Genomic DNA, 17,196 nt, shown 5'->3' on the forward strand with positions numbered 1-17,196 from the left:
GTAGATATAGAAGTGTCAGTTGCACATGTAAGCCACAGGAGCACTCACAGTATAAGACCATGACAGCCAAGGACACTCCAAGACAAGGACTCTTCCCTGCCCCGAGACTATGCCAATAATTCGAGCAACTTGTGATAAGTGATGCACAAGGTCAATATTGCCTCGGCTGGCGCATCGTTTCCGCCTCCTCAAATTGGAGAAAATAAATCCGCCATAATCGCGTTAGTTTTTTCAATTCCCTCCGCCGGCAGAAAAGGGGGATTAGGGGCAACAAATGCGCATCCTAATCGGCTTATATCCCTTTAGGAGGTGACTCGGGGAGCGGTTAACCATAAGCTTAGGCACACACAATTGTGTGGCTAAGAAATGCAGAAAAGCTATCAATTATTGAATTGAACTGTTTTCGTTGTTCAGCTACTGTAACTCACAAAATCTCCCTTTCAATGTTGAATATCTTCCTATAATGTTGAACCTGATGATTTTGGGAAAATTGCAACCAGATTGTAACTTTTATACCATTTATTCATGGAGTATTGAACACGTACAAAGAAGCATATGATTTAAAGTATCCAATACATTGTTGAACATGATCAGCTAATTCGATATAATCAAGTCTGTTTGTCCATCTATTTTAGGTTTTAAAACTGCCTTCACAGAACAAAGCTAAGCCTTCAATAGCGCAATAATTTTGTATGTCAGGAAAAAGTTTCTGGTCGTTTTCGTTTTTAATGGGTCAATATATGCCGACACTGTTTCAATCTAACAATGTTTTTAGAAGATTTAACAAAACTTAGATCAAAACAAAAAACAAGTCCATGACGTCTTTCTCAGTATATTAATATGAACAATTTTCCAGCAGATGGCGTGTGCACCTCATTTGCATATAATTGATAAAGCCATCTACCAGACAATTTTTAAAACCATAAATGAAGTCATATTTATTTTTATTTTGCTTAACAAACTGATATTCGAGTATCTGATATTGAAGGCACTCGTCTAAAGCGATCCACCTTGTTTACCTTAATTTTCAATACATTTTTGTCAGACTCTAATCAATATAGAATTGTAATGAGAGATAAAACCTGATGCGAATTAGTTATTATACTTATATCAGCACGAACCGGTTTGTTTAACAACAAACTCGTTATCGTTTGTTTATATTTTGATTCCCGATCACGCGCACAGAGAATCGTGAAGAGAACGTTTGAATATCTCTTAGAAAGGCACTTTCTTGTAGAATACTTGGCGTTATCGCCGAGCTTGTAATCATGACAGCGAACTACTAATTTGCAAAGTCATGGTGATTTTTTAGTCGCTTTATATAGCAAGCGACAGACCAAACGCTTGTATCGTCGCGTGCTTGTGCGTTGTTGCCAAACCGTATAAAATGGCCCGGAACATTTCATGGAGATCAGTAAATAGTCGTAGGTCGAACACGACGCATGCAAATCGAGAGTAGCTACCCAAAATGCTGATCGTTATTTATTTTGTGATCGCGATAATGTCGCTGGTGGCGTACCTGTACCACCGCAACTTCAACTACTGGAAGCGCCGGGGCGTGGCCCACGAGGCCCCGAATCCGTTGTACGGCAACATGGCCGGGTTCCGAAAGGACCGCGTGATGCACGACATCTTCTACGACTACTACAACAAGTTCCGGAAAAGCGGCAACCCCTTCGTGGGCTTCTACTTCCTGCACAAGCCGGCCGCCTTCATCGTGGACCCCAAGCTGGCCAAGAACATCCTGATCAGGGACTTCTCGAACTTCGCCGACCGCGGTCAGTTCCACAACGGACGCGACGACCCGCTTACCCAGCACCTGTTCAACCTGGACGGCAAGAAGTGGAAGGACATGCGCCAGCGGCTGTCGCCCACCTTCACCTCGGGCAAGATGAAGTACATGTTCCCCTCGGTGATCAAAGTGTCCGAGGAGTTCGTCAAGGTGATGACGGAGCAGGTGCCGGCCACCCAGAACGGCACTGTGCTCGAGATCAAGGAGCTGATGGCCCGCTTCACCACGGACGTGATCGGCACCTGTGCCTTCGGCATAGAGTGCAACACGCTCCGCACACCCGTAACCGATTTCCGGACCATGGGACAGAAGGTGTTCACCGACCTGCGCCACGGACCACTGCTCACCCTGTTCATGTTCAGTTTCCCCAAGCTGGCGGAGAGGCTGAGGATGCGCTTACTCCCCGAGGACGTCCACCAGTTCTTCATGCGTTTGGTCAACGACACGATCGCCCTCCGGGAGCGGGAGAACTTCAAGCGGAACGACTTCATGAACCTGCTGATCGAGCTGAAGCAGAAGGGCAGTGTGACCCTGGACAACGGGGAGGTGATCGAGGGACTGACCATTGGCGAGCTGGCAGCCCAGGTGTTTGTCTTTTACGTGGCCGGGTTCGAAACCTCCTCCTCGACCATGAGCTACTGCCTCTACGAGCTGGCCCAGAACCAGGGCATTCAGGACAGGCTGCGCACCGAGATCCAGACGGTGTTGGAGGAGCACGAGGGACAGCTGACCTACGAGTCCGTCAAGGCCATGCGCTACTTGAACCAGATCATCTCAGGTTGGTGTTATCTACGATTACCTTTAGCTGGGTTGCTCACTGACTCCACTTAATATCGCTGTGCAGAGACTCTGAGGATGTACACCCTGGTGCCGCACCTCGAACGGAAGGCCCTCAACGACTACGTGGTGCCGGGCAACCCCAAGTTTGTGATCGAGAAGGGCACTCAGATCTTGATACCCGCCTGTGCCTATCACCGCGACGAGGATCTGTACCCGGATCCCGAGACTTTCGATCCCGAACGCTTCTCGCAGGAGAAGGTGGCCGCTCGCGACTCCGTGGAGTGGCTGCCTTTCGGCGACGGACCACGCAACTGCATCGGAATGCGTTTCGGGCAGATGCAGGTCCGCGTGGGTCTGGCCCAGATCATCAGCAGGTTCAAACTCTCCGTTTGCGACCAGACGGAGATCCCACTGACGTACACCCCCATGTCCCTCGTCTTGGGCACTGTTGGGGGCATCTACTTGAAGGTGGAGCGCATCTAAGTTAAGTTTGTTTAATAAGACTAAAAAGACGTTGTTACGATTCGTGTGCGACTGAATTCCATCTTGTGATATATTTACTGTGTAAAGGACACAGCCAAACCAGGTTTCTGGCCAAAGTCTGCTATGTTTATTGTAAATAAATATGTTATTATATTAAAACTCTCGTGTTTTACTAATCACTGAACTTAAATAGTTTAAAGAATTTATTTGAAATTTTGTGAAATATTTAATAAAAGCAATAACTAACTAACTAACTTATATGGAAATTAAATTCTACATGGTAAACTTTGACATAAGTAAAAAAATGCTATCGATATCAATCTAGATTTTTAACCGATTTTTTGTACATGACAGCTTAAATATGACAAATAGCAAACGTTTACTGTTTGGATAACTTATTTGTCTTCCAACAAGATGCATTTAGACAAATGTTATTCAAATATGCAGATTCATAAATAGCACCCTGGCTAGTCATTGTGTTGTTAAAGTCAATGACTTTCCTATGCTTTTAGCTGAGTTAAGCTAATTAATTTTCCCAGACGCTCAAATGTTTTGCATACCTCATACCACACACTCGTTGGGTTGCTCAAGCAAAGCAGTGAAAACCCCAAATTAAAATATGGCGGTGAAGCATGCAACACGAGTCGACTAATTGTAGCAAGCTCTACCTGATTAAGCAGTATATACTCAGAAAAAATAATTACACAAATGTCAATGGCTTCATGGGACCATGAGATAACATTAATGATTAAACCGCTACTCCCCACCGGTATCAAAGTATTCCACTTCATCTCTATGTGGTAATATGACAAAGCGTGAGTTTAAAAATATGAAATAAAGTAATCTTCAAAATAATAGCTGATAAAAGAGGTGGTTGTCTTTAATTATAAGCGTTTCTTATCTTTAAATTCAATGTGAATTGAATTGAACTGATTACCATTGTTTTATGAAATCACCGGCTGCCACAACTGTTTCTAATCCAGCTAAGTGTTTTGAAATACGTTTTCAGCACTTCAATGATAAAATTTGTATCTTTAATTTGCATTTAGTAAAAGTTTAGAGGCTCCAGGCAAACATGATGCCGATTTCCATTTCTTTTTTAAACTGGGAAAGTGTTTTTCGCCTCGGCAACTTTTCCTATTTACTGTTCGATTGAGTGACTTAAGTTTCCCATTCTGAATTTATTAAACGGACGAATAAAATGACCTCACACTTGCAAGCAGGTCAAGAATTTGCTTTATGAATAAAAAAAATGCTTCCAGCTTCAATCGGCATCAAATATTATTTTTCATACGCATAAATTTAAAACTTTAAGCTTTCTTTTTTAGTGGTTTCAAACGTGAAATCCCCCTTGTACGCAGAAAATAGGCCCGTCCTATTTTATATGTTGTTCATGCTCTTTTGGATTAATAAAATTCCATGGTTTTTAATTATGCAGGTAGGAAAATGTTTATCTAACGTCATCGTCGCATGCAACGCGTGGAAATTGAGGCAAGTGCCTAAAGCTGGGAAAACTGAGGGCGTGTAAAATGGGGGACATAATAAGCGCGACTCTAACGGTTCTGCGAATATGAAGATAAAATGTAATTTGATAAAACTAATTCATTAGCTCATCATTCGGCGAATTAACTTTTTTTTTTATAAACTAATAGGTTGATTAAAGACCACAAACAACCGCAGTTTTTCCAATTAATAACTGATGACCTAATTAGCATAAATTATTATACAAACAAACACAGTCCATGATTTATTTAGGCACCACAAACGAGGAACGCAAGTGGTTTTGCGGATGAGATATGTGGCACTTGTATGAAAGTATCTGGCGGATACGCGCTGTTTGAGCAGCCAGCACTCGCTTTTGTGAGCATTGTGAGCAGTCATTGACTTGGTCTGCAAGTCGGCTCTTTGCCTTCACTGTGGGAGGGCAAAATAAATTTAATTACTAGCTCGCAAGAAACAAATGTGGCTAAACAAAAACAAGCGCAAAAACTACCGACATAAAGCATAACTGAAATAAAAGTGTCAAGGTTGTTCAACCTGAACATTAAAGTATTTCGGTTATTTAAAGCCGCAACTGTTCAGGTTGTTTGAGCCACAGAGCTTCAAACTCCCATGCAACACTATCTCATCTGAAATTCCATTAGCACGACCATCAAAGCAAGTCATTCGAACGGCCATCGCCCAATGCTAAGTCCACATCCTTGTTTGCCCAACTGAATTGGCCAGAGTGCCAGCTGCAATGCTAGACAAACTGCAGCAGCAGCAGCAGCAGCAACAACTGTTGCAGCATCGACACCAGAAATTGCAGCTGCAACGGACGGAAGCGTGCTCATATGTGCGTAAAAAGTTTTTCAAGCGCGGCAGCGAACAAAAAGTCGACATGGACGTGGGATACTGGACATTTGGCCAAAAACAATGCCGTAGGTGCATGCGGCATGCCCAGGGATCGGGCTAAGGTTTCATTGCCACCATCGCTATCGCCACGCTTGTGGACACGGATATGGATACGCGCATGTACGCCAACATGGAAAATGGACATGGACATGGCCACGGTCTTGGCCCGAAGCTTTTGCGCGGATTAATTGCATGCATCAAACGACGGCAAAGGCTGTCATAGCGACCAAATTGGGAAATAAAAAACTTTCAGATGCACAACACATTTTAGATGCCCTTATTGCAAAGCAAATGTGCATCCATCCAGTATTTCAGTGTATCTTTTTTTGTGACATATCAACATTTGGTTTTATATGAACTAGCAACTAAGTCTTGCAATATCGATATTGCATTTTTGAGCTTAAAATAATAGCTCCATTATTAACTTTCAGTTCACAAAAGAGCAAAAAGCATTAATAAGTATTTTTAATTTGATTTAATATTTAAGGAATTAAAAATTTTGGTTCAAATTGAAGGAAATTCCACAAACAAATTATACAAAAAACCTTCAAAAAAGGTAGGGATGTAGGAACAGGTATTTGATTAAAGTAAAGTCACAGGTTTTGTGAAAACGGAATAGGACCCCAAATCAATTTCGAGCATCAGGTTTTAAAGAGAGCACTCTTGTAATGAAAATTAAACACAGAAGTTCAAAGTTCAAATAGAAATTTGACCTTGCTGTTAGTTAAAAGGAATTCAAAAGGCAAGGTGAATCTCGAAATTTTAACATACTAGTGTGAATTTACAACATGAAAAACTCTCGATTAGTGGAACATATAAAATCTCGCATTTTTTTGCACTTATCCCGTTTTTAGAATTTCCAAATGATTCAAAATAGTTTCCCAGTTTCCCAATCAATGATTATAAATCGAGACCTAATTTTGCTTTCATTTTTGATGGTGAAAACATCGGTGATGTGAGACAGATATGGTCAATTGAGCTGTCACCGCACACAACGGCTCAGTTTGCCAGTCGTTCTACGTTGCTGCAACACATGTTGCTGTTGGCCACACTCCAGCAACTTGCAACCGGGAGTTGCACAAAAGAGGCGGCTTCATGCAGCTGAGTCTCTGCCGGTTCCGCTGATTTTTTTCCAGCTGCTGCTGCCGCCGTCAGTTGGCGGGCTTCAAATTCAATTTCAGTTCGCTGGGCGAGTCGTCACCGTGCGGTTATACGAATGCGAGACGAGCCGGAGTAGTTGCCACTGGAGGCTAGTTGGAAATCAGAGCGGTACGCGACGGAACCGGGAATTCGAAAAAAAAAAAAAATAATGTTCAATTGAAGCCCGCCGTGGCACGCTCCCATGTCGTTTATCAATGGCAGCTGTGAAGTGGAATGGCAGCCATATTTTTGGCAGTGCGTGCTGTTGGCCTTTACCTTAGTTAGTGGCTGACCGCTCTTTTGACCTCACGTTCACGACCTGCAATCAAAAGCAGCAGCGACCAACGGACCATACAAAAACATCAACAATTCCATTTAATCCGGGTAACGTGTTTGTATTTTTTTGTGGGTTGTTCATATTTTCAAATGTCGCTCAGCCGAATTTGAATATGCAAAACTGTCCGGCGACTGGCCAAAATCCAGAAACTGAATTCAAGAGGCGGAGGGAGTGAGTGAGTGAGCGAGAGAGCAGTGCGAAAGACAAAGAGGGAAAATGTTATTTCGTCGCAGTTGTACGTATAACGTGGAGCAATCAACGCGACATTATGCAAAGGTAAAGCATTGCATTGCAAACCCCACATTTATGTAAAAGATCCAGTGGCGAAAACGAAAACAAGAAAAATGTACGTGCTTACACACGGCTATAGATATCAAAACCCATCCGTATATATAAGTTGCAATAACTGTACTTTTCTCATATATTTACATATATTATATATGTATATATATTTATTTCTGAAACGTTTTATTATTTTAGTTCTTGTTATCGGGTTGGGTGTCAATCGTGATCATTTAGAGAATAAGACCTGTGCTCATTGAGGATATAGTTCATCCTTGTAGTTTGTACACATATTAGTAGAGTAAAAGGGTATTTTGTATTTGGATATGTATGTAACAGGGTACCCAGTTTATGAAGCAAAAATCTATTCCAATATCCATACATGCGCATAGGAAACGAGAACTTGGAAACCTTTAAAGCTAGGTTATTGTGATTGAATAGACTCTTATGATGTCCAAGTCAAGTTTTTTTATATTATCATTCACTTCCGGCACCGCAACCCGCCAACTTAAATGGGTGTTGCAAATGTTGTTTTTATTGTCAATATTTATTAACCTATATTAAATCGAACAATTAATTAAATGCAACTTTGGAAAAATGTGAAAGTTAATTTTTAGGACCGTTTTCTCGTCTTTAAGTAAAGATAAAAAATGGTTTTATATATAATTTTTTTTTCTTAAGATTTACTTTTAAGTTACCATATAAAAAAGAAATAAGACTTAAAAAATAATTAACTTTACAGCTTTGGAAGAGACGTAAAGACATTTTTTTGTTTAAAGCCTATTTATTATATTACCATGTACAATGATTTGCATCTAAAGTAGTTGCTCAACTTGTTTAAATCAGAGTATTGTTTTACTCTTGTTAAACTCATTTGTATGTTCGAGTAATAAAATTACATCACGAGCAACAAATTGCCTTTCCCAACTGGCAAACACACAAAGCTGGCAGCTTTCCAAATATTATTGTTTGGGCGGCAAATTCAATTCAGTTCTCGCCGGCTTAAGGAAATTACAAAAGGGAAATGCTGGTGGACAAATTTCACTTCCCTCCGTCTCTTTCCCTCTGTCGCCCTCTCTCTCTTTCTGTGTCTGTGGGTCAACTTTTAATGCTGCAATAAATTAGAAAGCAATCAAATTTAAAGTGGGCGCGGGGAGGGGCGTTGCAGACTCTTTTTGACGCTTGTCAAAAGACAAAAGCCGCAATAAATCAACGAGAAAAGCGAATGAGATTTGCGACTGTGGCGGAGTTGGCCAAAAGAAAAGGTGGCCCAACGGCAGCTGTAATTACCCAGAGCGGGAATTCATTAAAGTATATTTTATGGTCTCTGTGCGGTGTAATAACTGTGCACACTCGTACACACTCGCACACACACGTGTTCCAGCCCGCCAGCTAATGTGAGTTTAATAATTTCTGCGGTAGCTCGCAAGACTTGTTAAGCCAATTACACGGCAGGGCTCCGATTCTGGGATTCTGGGATTCTCGGGTTCGAGTTCCAGTTTCAGTTCCCCGGCCGTCTAAATGGTGCTCGAGTTAGGGCCCTCGGGCCAACAGCCAAGAACCAAGAAACAGGGCCCAGAACTCCAAGAAGTCTGGTGGGAAAACAAACAGCCAGAACGCAGATGCAGACGCGACTGAAACGCGGGTAATTGAAAATGTCATTGCCATGTTGCGGTTAGACAATTTCAAGTCGCGCTCACATCGGATGGCATTTCCGCTTTTGCTGCATTTCCCGCTTTCTTTTTGGGCGCTCTAGTGCTTCTAGCACCGGTGGTTTTGCGGTGACAGCGACAATATAGCGATTACAGCGTTTTAAGCAAATGTTTGTCCATGTCCCTGCCACCACCAGCAAATTGCGGCCATTTGCGTTAATTGTGTAAAAAGCCAGAGATATTCAAGACAAGACTGGAGCAGCCATCCACCGCAGAACGTTTGAGCTGCACAGATATATTCAGCAGATTGTTGTCGTGGTCCCGAGATCCGACTTTGAGATATACGTCACTTCATTTAGAATGCATTTTGACTAACACCCACGTACATATGGGAAACAGTTCACATGACTATATACACGTGAGTTTTATCTGCTGCGATAAATCGATTATAAATATAATACCCATTAAATGGTTCTGCATCGCTTTTTTTTTTTTTTCTAAGGCTTTAAGTATTTTATCAATTTTCGTACAACTTATTTATCTTTTCTTATTTATCAAAATATAATGCATATCAGTATTAATACAACTTATTCTCAACTCATCAAAATCAACCTATTCATCTCCTATATAAAAGCTTTCTGCATTTTAAAAATCTTTAAAAACGCATAACCTGCTGCTACTTTAAATCAACTAAAAGTATCTTAAGGTTTCAAGTAAAGTAAGTGCGTATGTTAAAGTGTGATATTCGAGCTTTGTCTTACTTGATTTTAACATTCAACTAATGATTTAAGAGAAGCAAAACAAACACTACTGGTAAACAACTCAATTTTATGAAAACAAAATCACTAAGTCATCCGTTGTCTTCTAAGTGTAAATGCCCTTGTAAATGAAACATGCCCTCTAAACTTGAAACACATACTTGTCCCACTTTTTAGGCGCCGACTAACTTGATATTCTGGCCTTGTTTACTTGCAGAGCGCCGTTACACTGTGCAACCTGGGAGTGGGTGCCACATTCGGGGAGTCCGTACTGCACGACTTGCCGCGGGACAGCACTGTGGTGACGAAGACGACCTGCGAGCTGCTGCGCGTGGAGCAGCAGGACTTCCGACTCATTTGGGAGGTGAGTTGCTCGAATCGATTTCCACTTTCCACTCCTGCACAAAGGGATCAATCCATCTGCTGTCCGTCGGATCCTTTAATGAGCCGCTGTGCATGAGTTGCCAAAATGATATGCAGAAATGTGCGGCATTCGTGAGTCATTGTCGAAAATATTTAATTAAAATTTCAATTAACATTTAATGATGCTCGTGGGGACGGGCCTGGGCCCAAGACCGTATTTTCCTAATGAAGTTCCAGGCCTAAGCCCGAACACATGGCAAGCAATTTGGGCCTCCGGTGTTAAGTGCTTTGGCTTTGCCGCAGAGTGGGGAATTAAGCCAAGCCAAGTAGTTCTGTGTTTCGCCCTCGTTTATGCGCGGATGCCATTATAGTGTAACGACATTCCTAGGTAGTGCAATGCATTATTTATGTCCATGTTGCATGTGCCCGCGCAGTTGAATGGAATGACAGGACTCGTTTGGATAATTGATTGGAAAGGCTCGCAACTTAGCCAAACTAGTTATTCAGATCGGTTCGATTGGAGGAGTTCCTAACGAGAATGCTTTTAAACGGAAAGGAATTACATTTGCATTAGGTAAGCCACAAGGCTGGAATGTTGAATGTGGCAAAGCCCCTGACAAAGCATCTTTTTGGTTGGCTTACATATGCCAAAATGTAAATATTTGAGAGACGCACACAGTCGCACCCAAAAGGGCACTGAAGAAAACGGAAGCCACACGCAGCACTTCCTAAATTAAATCAGACTCAGCCATAGAGTGCTCACCATACTCGAAATACTTCGATTGGGTTATCAAATCTTGGTCGAGAGGCTCTCCCTGCTTCCCATTTTATTTCTGCCAGTGCCCGGATGCAAAAGTCGATGTGAATTTCTGTGTTAAAGTCGCAGACCCCACTAACAATGCCATTCAGCCAAGGGCCCAAAGTCATCCCCTGCGGCAGCCACAAAAGGTATAAAAGGTGAACACTCCCAACCCAGAATTAGTGAGGGACGTGTGTTTACCTTATTTGCTTGGAGGAGGAAAAACGAGCAGGATCCAAACCTCAAATTGGGGCACACACTATTTTGCAACATTATGCCAACATTGGCTTACCGAAAGGCAGCTCCAGTTGAACCGAACGATAACAAAGTAGCTGCGACAGCAGGGCCACCACATGTCACGTATACGCAGTGTGCAACAATGGAGTGAAAGTGGGCGGTGGATGCTATGGATGCAGTACCAGGACCATAAAAATGCGAACTGCGACTGGCACTGCGTAAATGCGATAAAATCAGGGTAGAATCGGAGGGGAATAGGACAAATATTCGAAAGAGTGTAAAGGATATAAGCCATTGAGTTCATGGAACTTGTCATCCTTGGCTCCGCCCGCCCACTTTGGCCCTTGGCAAAGTCGAGCATTTGATTTGTGCGCAAATATTTGCCCGAGTGGGCAAATTGAAAATGTCAGTGAAAGCATTGTGGTCCCATGTGGCGGGTGAAAGGGAATTTCGGGTTAATTACCAGTCTCATTTCCCCGAAACCTAGAGGTCCCAAAAGTGAATACGAAACCAACTAGCAACTTCCAGCCACTTACCATTCAAAGGCTGCCAATTATTCCGGACAAGCGTTTCAGCAATCCCCTCGGATTGGCATTGGGATTGCGATTGGATTGCGATTTGGATTGCGATTTGGTTTGCGATTGGAATTGGAAAAATGTAGTCGGATGTAAGTCTTGCATGGCCGCCTGGGCGTCGCGTAATCAATGGCGGAAATTACTCTTGGCACCTGCGGTAAATTCTCGGATTGCTGCTGAGTATGCGAATATAACGCAATTGGCGGGTACCTAATGCGATTCAATGCCAATTGATTGCTAAATATTTGCATTTAATTTCGAGCGATTTTCGGCGCTCTCCAAATGCCGTTCTAGCCGCCGATGCAGCCATTGCGTTTGGCACTGCCAAACATGTGGTCTGCGTAATATCCAGCCCATAAATATTCCAGCCGACTCTATTGAGAGCCCCGTAGCTGCATGCACAGTTGCATTTCCATGGCCACTGGGTTATTTATTTATGCACAAACACAAGTTGCACATGGTAACCCACAAGGGAGCTGCTTTCGGTGTGGAGAGAGTGGATGAACAGGGATCACTAAAGGATTTCGGACACAAATTTACTTGAGTCATCAAAGTGCATGCTGCACCGCTCAATTTATATTCCATCAATGTTGTGAACACTGTTCAATGAACACACTTCTTGGTAAATCCACAGGATTTACTCAACAGTCTGCTCAATAAGTGCAGTCCTTTGGTGATGCTTTGCACAGATTTCCTTTTGGTTAAGTTGCAAGAGGCAAACGATAATGCCTGTGTTATTGCAGATTATTGTGTTCCATTGTATCTCCAAACGGAAAACAACAAACATATTTATCTACCAAGAAAACCTTTCCCATATTTCCTCAAAAGATTTGTTACATAGTAGATTGTTTAAATAAAAGTTCAAGAAAGAATACTTGCAACATCATATTTTAAAGTCAATCGATTAAGATAAAATGATCCAACTTTAGTCAAACTCGGCCTTAAAAATACTATAAGCGGGAGTGTTATAATGTTATTTATTTGTTTTATAGTCATAAAATATTAAGAGCGACCAGGTACAAAGTGTCAGTCAAGTGCTTTGACATATTTTCTTTAAGCAACACAATGCAAATTTTTAAGCAAATATCTTTAAAACTTAGAAACTGTTAGCCACAATTTATAATTTGCATTGTGGGGTTTAGAGAAGCAAAGCAAACTTTTGGACATTAATGTGGATATACTTTGCCGTTGATGCTGTCTGAATATGTTTCTCTCCTCCCTGTTACTTACAATTTTCTTTGTGTTTCAATACAATTTAGTACTGGTATTGTTCGAGTACCTGGCACAAAACACTATTTTTAGCCCATTTAAATGTATTTAGACAAGCGCCACAATACAGCAGTGCAACAGCAGTAGCAAAGTTTCCTAGAAATACAAAACTCGTTAAAAAACATTACGGTTCAATTAATGTATTTGACAATCAAGACGAAGGCCCGCCAACCCCTCCAACCCCCTCTAGCCCCCAACACTTTCTACGCCCACCCAGTGGGTGGCACTCATTTCGGCTTGCTGTGCGTTTGATAAGCAAAGCGAGTTCAATTTGCGTTGACGGCGACGCCAACGCAGCGTTTGTCGCTTATCGGCGGACAGAACCTCAAGTGTTGCCAGGCGTCTTGGCTTCGATTTTAACCCATTTCCAACTAATGGTACTCATGGGGCACAGAAAACCGAATAAAACAAGCAAACAAACTGTTAGCCCCTGGTTAAAATTTAAAAAATATTTTAAGACACAATTTTCGAACATCTTGGCAACAATAACTTTCGAAAAGTTACATAGAAACCTCACAAACAATTAAGAAATATTCCAGCAAGATGACAAATTTAGAAGTGAAACGGTCTTTATCCCTTATCCAAAAATGTTGACCTAAAGCCAATAACTCAACCAACTGAAAATTGTATATGGCAGAATAAAATTACTCAAGGCATTCATGCCTAAGGATTTTTATTTTGTTCTTTCAAAACTTAAGTTACTTCAACGAGATCATGCTGACTTCTTTTACTGCCCCAAAGTCAATAGCTGCTGAAGGCCTGCTATTATTAAAAAGAGTCAATACAATAGCACTCAGGTTGTCGGTGTTGTCACTGGGTTAAAGAGTTAGAAACATGAGCAATCCAGGGGCTTCGGCAACCCTTCTTTCTGATAAGTAATTGCAAACAACGAGGCGTTCATGTGTTTGTCAACTCTGTGACGCTACCAGTTTGCGAAGAAGCGTTTGGCAGCAATTACCTGCGAGCCCGAACTCTGTGAACTGCAGAGCCAAGTGAAAGTAAACCCACATTCGCATGGCAGCTGGCCAGCAGCGCTGGTCCGCCCAGATTGTGGCCGGCGGCGACCTGGCCCCCGGCGTCCTCCTGCTCCGCTACCGACGTCACAGCGGCGGGGGAGGGGGAGGGACAGGCGGCGGCCACAGCCGGAGCCACCAAGGCCACAGCTGGCGCCACTTCCGCAGCCGTCAAGCGGCGAAGGCGACTGGAGCGTGGGCTCATGGCGCGTCCGCAGTCGACGGCTTTTGAAATGAGCAACGTAATTGGAATATACCAGTGCTAGGACTTCGCAACAAAAGCCAGGCACACACTAATAATCATTTGCGCTTTTCATTGCAGAAAAATAAGGAGTTGATGAATGACATTTTCACCAATTGCAAATTGAAGAACGGTACGTAAACAAGAATAATCCTATCACAATTCTTTGTATGACTAACATTGGTTGCACAAAGCTCATATCGGTGATTAATGTAAGGTCTCGCTATGTTTTTTTGAACAAAATATTTATTGCTTTATCATAAGTCGTTGCTTTTCATAAATACAATTAGTTGTTTTTGACAGACTTTATGATTATAATATTAAATGAAATTCAGCTGTTTCATCATCGTTTAGTAATTGAGTCTAAACAGTCGAGTACTCGAACTACATGCTGTCTGGACCCATAAATTGAATAGCAAATTAAACGCACATTAAACTAGCTATTCATTTGGAATAACAACAATTAATTAACACCATGTCCGCGTTTTTAGGTTTTGGTCCTACCGTACAAGCAGCAGCAGCAGCCACATCGCCCACCAAGCGACCTCTCAGCCCCGACCATCCCAACCCAGCGCTGCCCATTACCGAGGTAAGCTAAAGTACTACACTGATAAAAAAATGGTATAACAACTGTCTGACTATTGAATTGAAAGAGTTATAATTAGTGTTCGAACTAAATAACTAATTATAATATTAAATACAAAGCATATTAAAGTGCATGATTAAATTTTAAAATATTTTAATTTGTGTGAAAAATATTAAAATATTTCCATTTGATTTAAGTGCATTTGTATTAGTGAAATTGGTTTTAAAGTTAAATTTAATTTTTAAATATTAAAAATATTTCAAAAATTAAATATTAAAAATATTTCAAAATTAGACAAATAAAAGATTTACAAATTTAAAATAACTAATAACAGCAATGTATTAAAATTATAATATTAAATACAAAGCATATTAAAGTGCATGATTTAATATTACAAAATTTCACGTTGTGTGAAAAATTTTAAAACAGTTTCTACTTCATTTAAATGTTTTAGTTAAATATGGTTTAATTTTAAATTTAATGTTTAGATATTAAAAATATTTCAAAAGTAGTAAACATTTACCAATTTTAAAATACTTAAAAAGGCAATGGATTAAAATTACAATGTTAAATACAAAGCATATTAAAGTGCATGATTTAATGTTAAAATATTTTAATTAATGTGAAATATATTAAAATTGTTCCCATTTGATTTATGTGCATTTTGTCTTAGTTAAATGTGGTTTAATTTTTAGATTTTAAAAATATTTCAAAAATAGTCAAATAAAACATTTACAAATTTTAAATAACTAAATACAGCAAAATCAAAACATAACATATTTAAATTGAGTACAACAAGAAAGAGTCTTTTTACCAGTGTATAACAAAACAAACCAGCAGAAAAGCCACCTGAAACTCACATAAATATTATAAATGTTATGTCCTGACATTGACGACGACAAATGAGTTAATTTGCTGCTCCAGAGGCTGTCAAGGGAATTACAAAATATTTATGTGTTATTCATGAGTGCGGATGGGGGGAAAGGTCTCTTTAGGGACATTTGCTCTGCCTTTGACGTTTTGGCCCTAACTTCGGTAGGTGCTGGACTTTCGGGTGGTGAAATTAAAGAAATTTTAAGTGCGAAGAGTGAAGACTGAGCCTGTGAACGTTTCCTTTGCAGACGCCGAGTCCGGCTATGAACCGTATGGGCTGGGCCCTACGCACTTTACTCGTCGCCGACAACTCCAGCTGTCTGAAGGATCGCAAGGTGAGTGTGTGAGGTGGGAATGGTGGCCCTTGCAATGCTAACTACCCCGCCCGACCAGGTCTCCGGCAAGCTAATCCGCAAGTGCGCCCCCGGCACCGAGCTCGTCGACTGGCTGGTCAACCTCTCGCCCATCGTCCATACCCGCGCCCAGGCGGCGGGCATGTGGCAGGCCCTAGTCGAGGAAGGAGTTCTCGCACACGGTAAGTCCTCGTCCTCTGTCCCCGCCAAGTTTGGGAAGCTTCATTGGCCAGTGCCAATTGATCACTAATTTAACCCATCCGCAGTCAACAAGGAGCAGCCGTTCAAGGACAAGTGCTTTCTGTACCGCTTTCGCCTGGACGAGGAGGGCGGAACGGCGGCAGCGGGCGTGCCCCAGGCAGAGGATCTCGGAGCGGCCAACGAGCACATCCGCGAGGCGCTGAGCGCACTCTTCCAGCGCGGTCCGGACGCCACACTGCGCATGATATTGCGCAAACCGTAAGTACCGCAGTGCGGAGTAAATGTACATGACAGAAATCAAATAAGGCAATTATGACAGTTATGACTCCCATTACTATTATGTGTTTATGCTATGGACTCATGAATTCTTGAATACTTGATATCAAAGTAGCCCCGGTTTATGCGATACACACGAATACATGAAATTATAAAAGCAGAGATAAAAGTCGTGTAAAGTTAAGTCCCAACTAAGTTGGCTGCGCCTCACCATTTTAGGCATTTGGTTGGAATTCATAGTCAAGTTTCGTGAAATAGTGTTTATGCACGTATTTCCCCATTTCATGATATGATTGCATGAAATGCCTATGAATTTCACTAGTTCTTGAATGCCCCTGTTTATGCGATACAGACAAATTCGTAAAATAATATTAGCAGAAATATGTGTCTGAATTCATAGGCAACTTTACGTGCACACACGTTTTTTCCATTTCATGAAATGATTGATTGAAATGGACATTCTAAAAACACAGTGAATGACACGGACATTTCATCTGCGTCACATCTATTTCTGACTTAAAAAGTAATTTACGTCCAAAAGAAAAATCTTTTAGATCCCATTTTTTAATAAAACAACAGTTTTTAAAGTTTTTAAATTTAGTTTTTTGGCATATACATTCGTACTTTTAAAGAAAAGAATAATACATCATTTGTTTAAAATGCGTATTGGATTCAAATTGAGCAATGAGCTATTTTTACGGAATTTTGGAGACAATTTTCTAGCCCCTAAAACTTAATAATAAACAACTTTGGTTTTCGAAAACATTTTTTGCACAGCCAAAAACATAAAAC

General features: G+C 41.3%; 2 protein-coding genes across 5 annotated transcripts in view; both read left to right on the forward strand.

Moving 5' to 3' along the window:
* The window catches only part of LOC128255980 (rap guanine nucleotide exchange factor 4), a 44,456-nt gene that overhangs the window by 17,093 nt on the left and 10,167 nt on the right, over window positions 1-17,196 (forward strand). For 2 of the 4 annotated variants that reach the window (XM_052985941.1, XM_052985940.1), the window contains exons 5-10: window positions 9,836-9,982; window positions 14,197-14,248; window positions 14,607-14,704; window positions 15,823-15,909; window positions 15,968-16,109; window positions 16,194-16,386. In XM_052985941.1, coding sequence (XP_052841901.1) covers window positions 9,836-9,982; window positions 14,197-14,248; window positions 14,607-14,704; window positions 15,823-15,909; window positions 15,968-16,109; window positions 16,194-16,386 — 719 coding nt within the window. Of the gene's footprint in view, window positions 1-6,997; window positions 7,203-9,835; window positions 9,983-14,196; window positions 14,249-14,606; window positions 14,705-15,822; window positions 15,910-15,967; window positions 16,110-16,193; window positions 16,387-17,196 lie in introns of those variants that run through there. The other 2 variants (XM_052985942.1, XM_052985943.1) reach the window with 2 other exon arrangements.
* Window positions 1,364-3,214, forward strand: LOC128255981 (cytochrome P450 6a2). The gene is made up of 2 exons (XM_052985946.1): window positions 1,364-2,570; window positions 2,637-3,214. The coding sequence occupies exons 1-2, from the start codon at window positions 1,469-1,471 to the stop codon at window positions 3,053-3,055; spliced, it is 1,521 nt and encodes a 506-aa protein (XP_052841906.1). The 5' UTR covers window positions 1,364-1,468; the 3' UTR covers window positions 3,056-3,214.

Source organism: Drosophila gunungcola (genome assembly GCF_025200985.1).
Source record: "Drosophila gunungcola strain Sukarami chromosome 2R unlocalized genomic scaffold, Dgunungcola_SK_2 000012F, whole genome shotgun sequence".
Lineage (NCBI taxonomy): Eukaryota > Metazoa > Arthropoda > Insecta > Diptera > Drosophilidae > Drosophila > Drosophila gunungcola.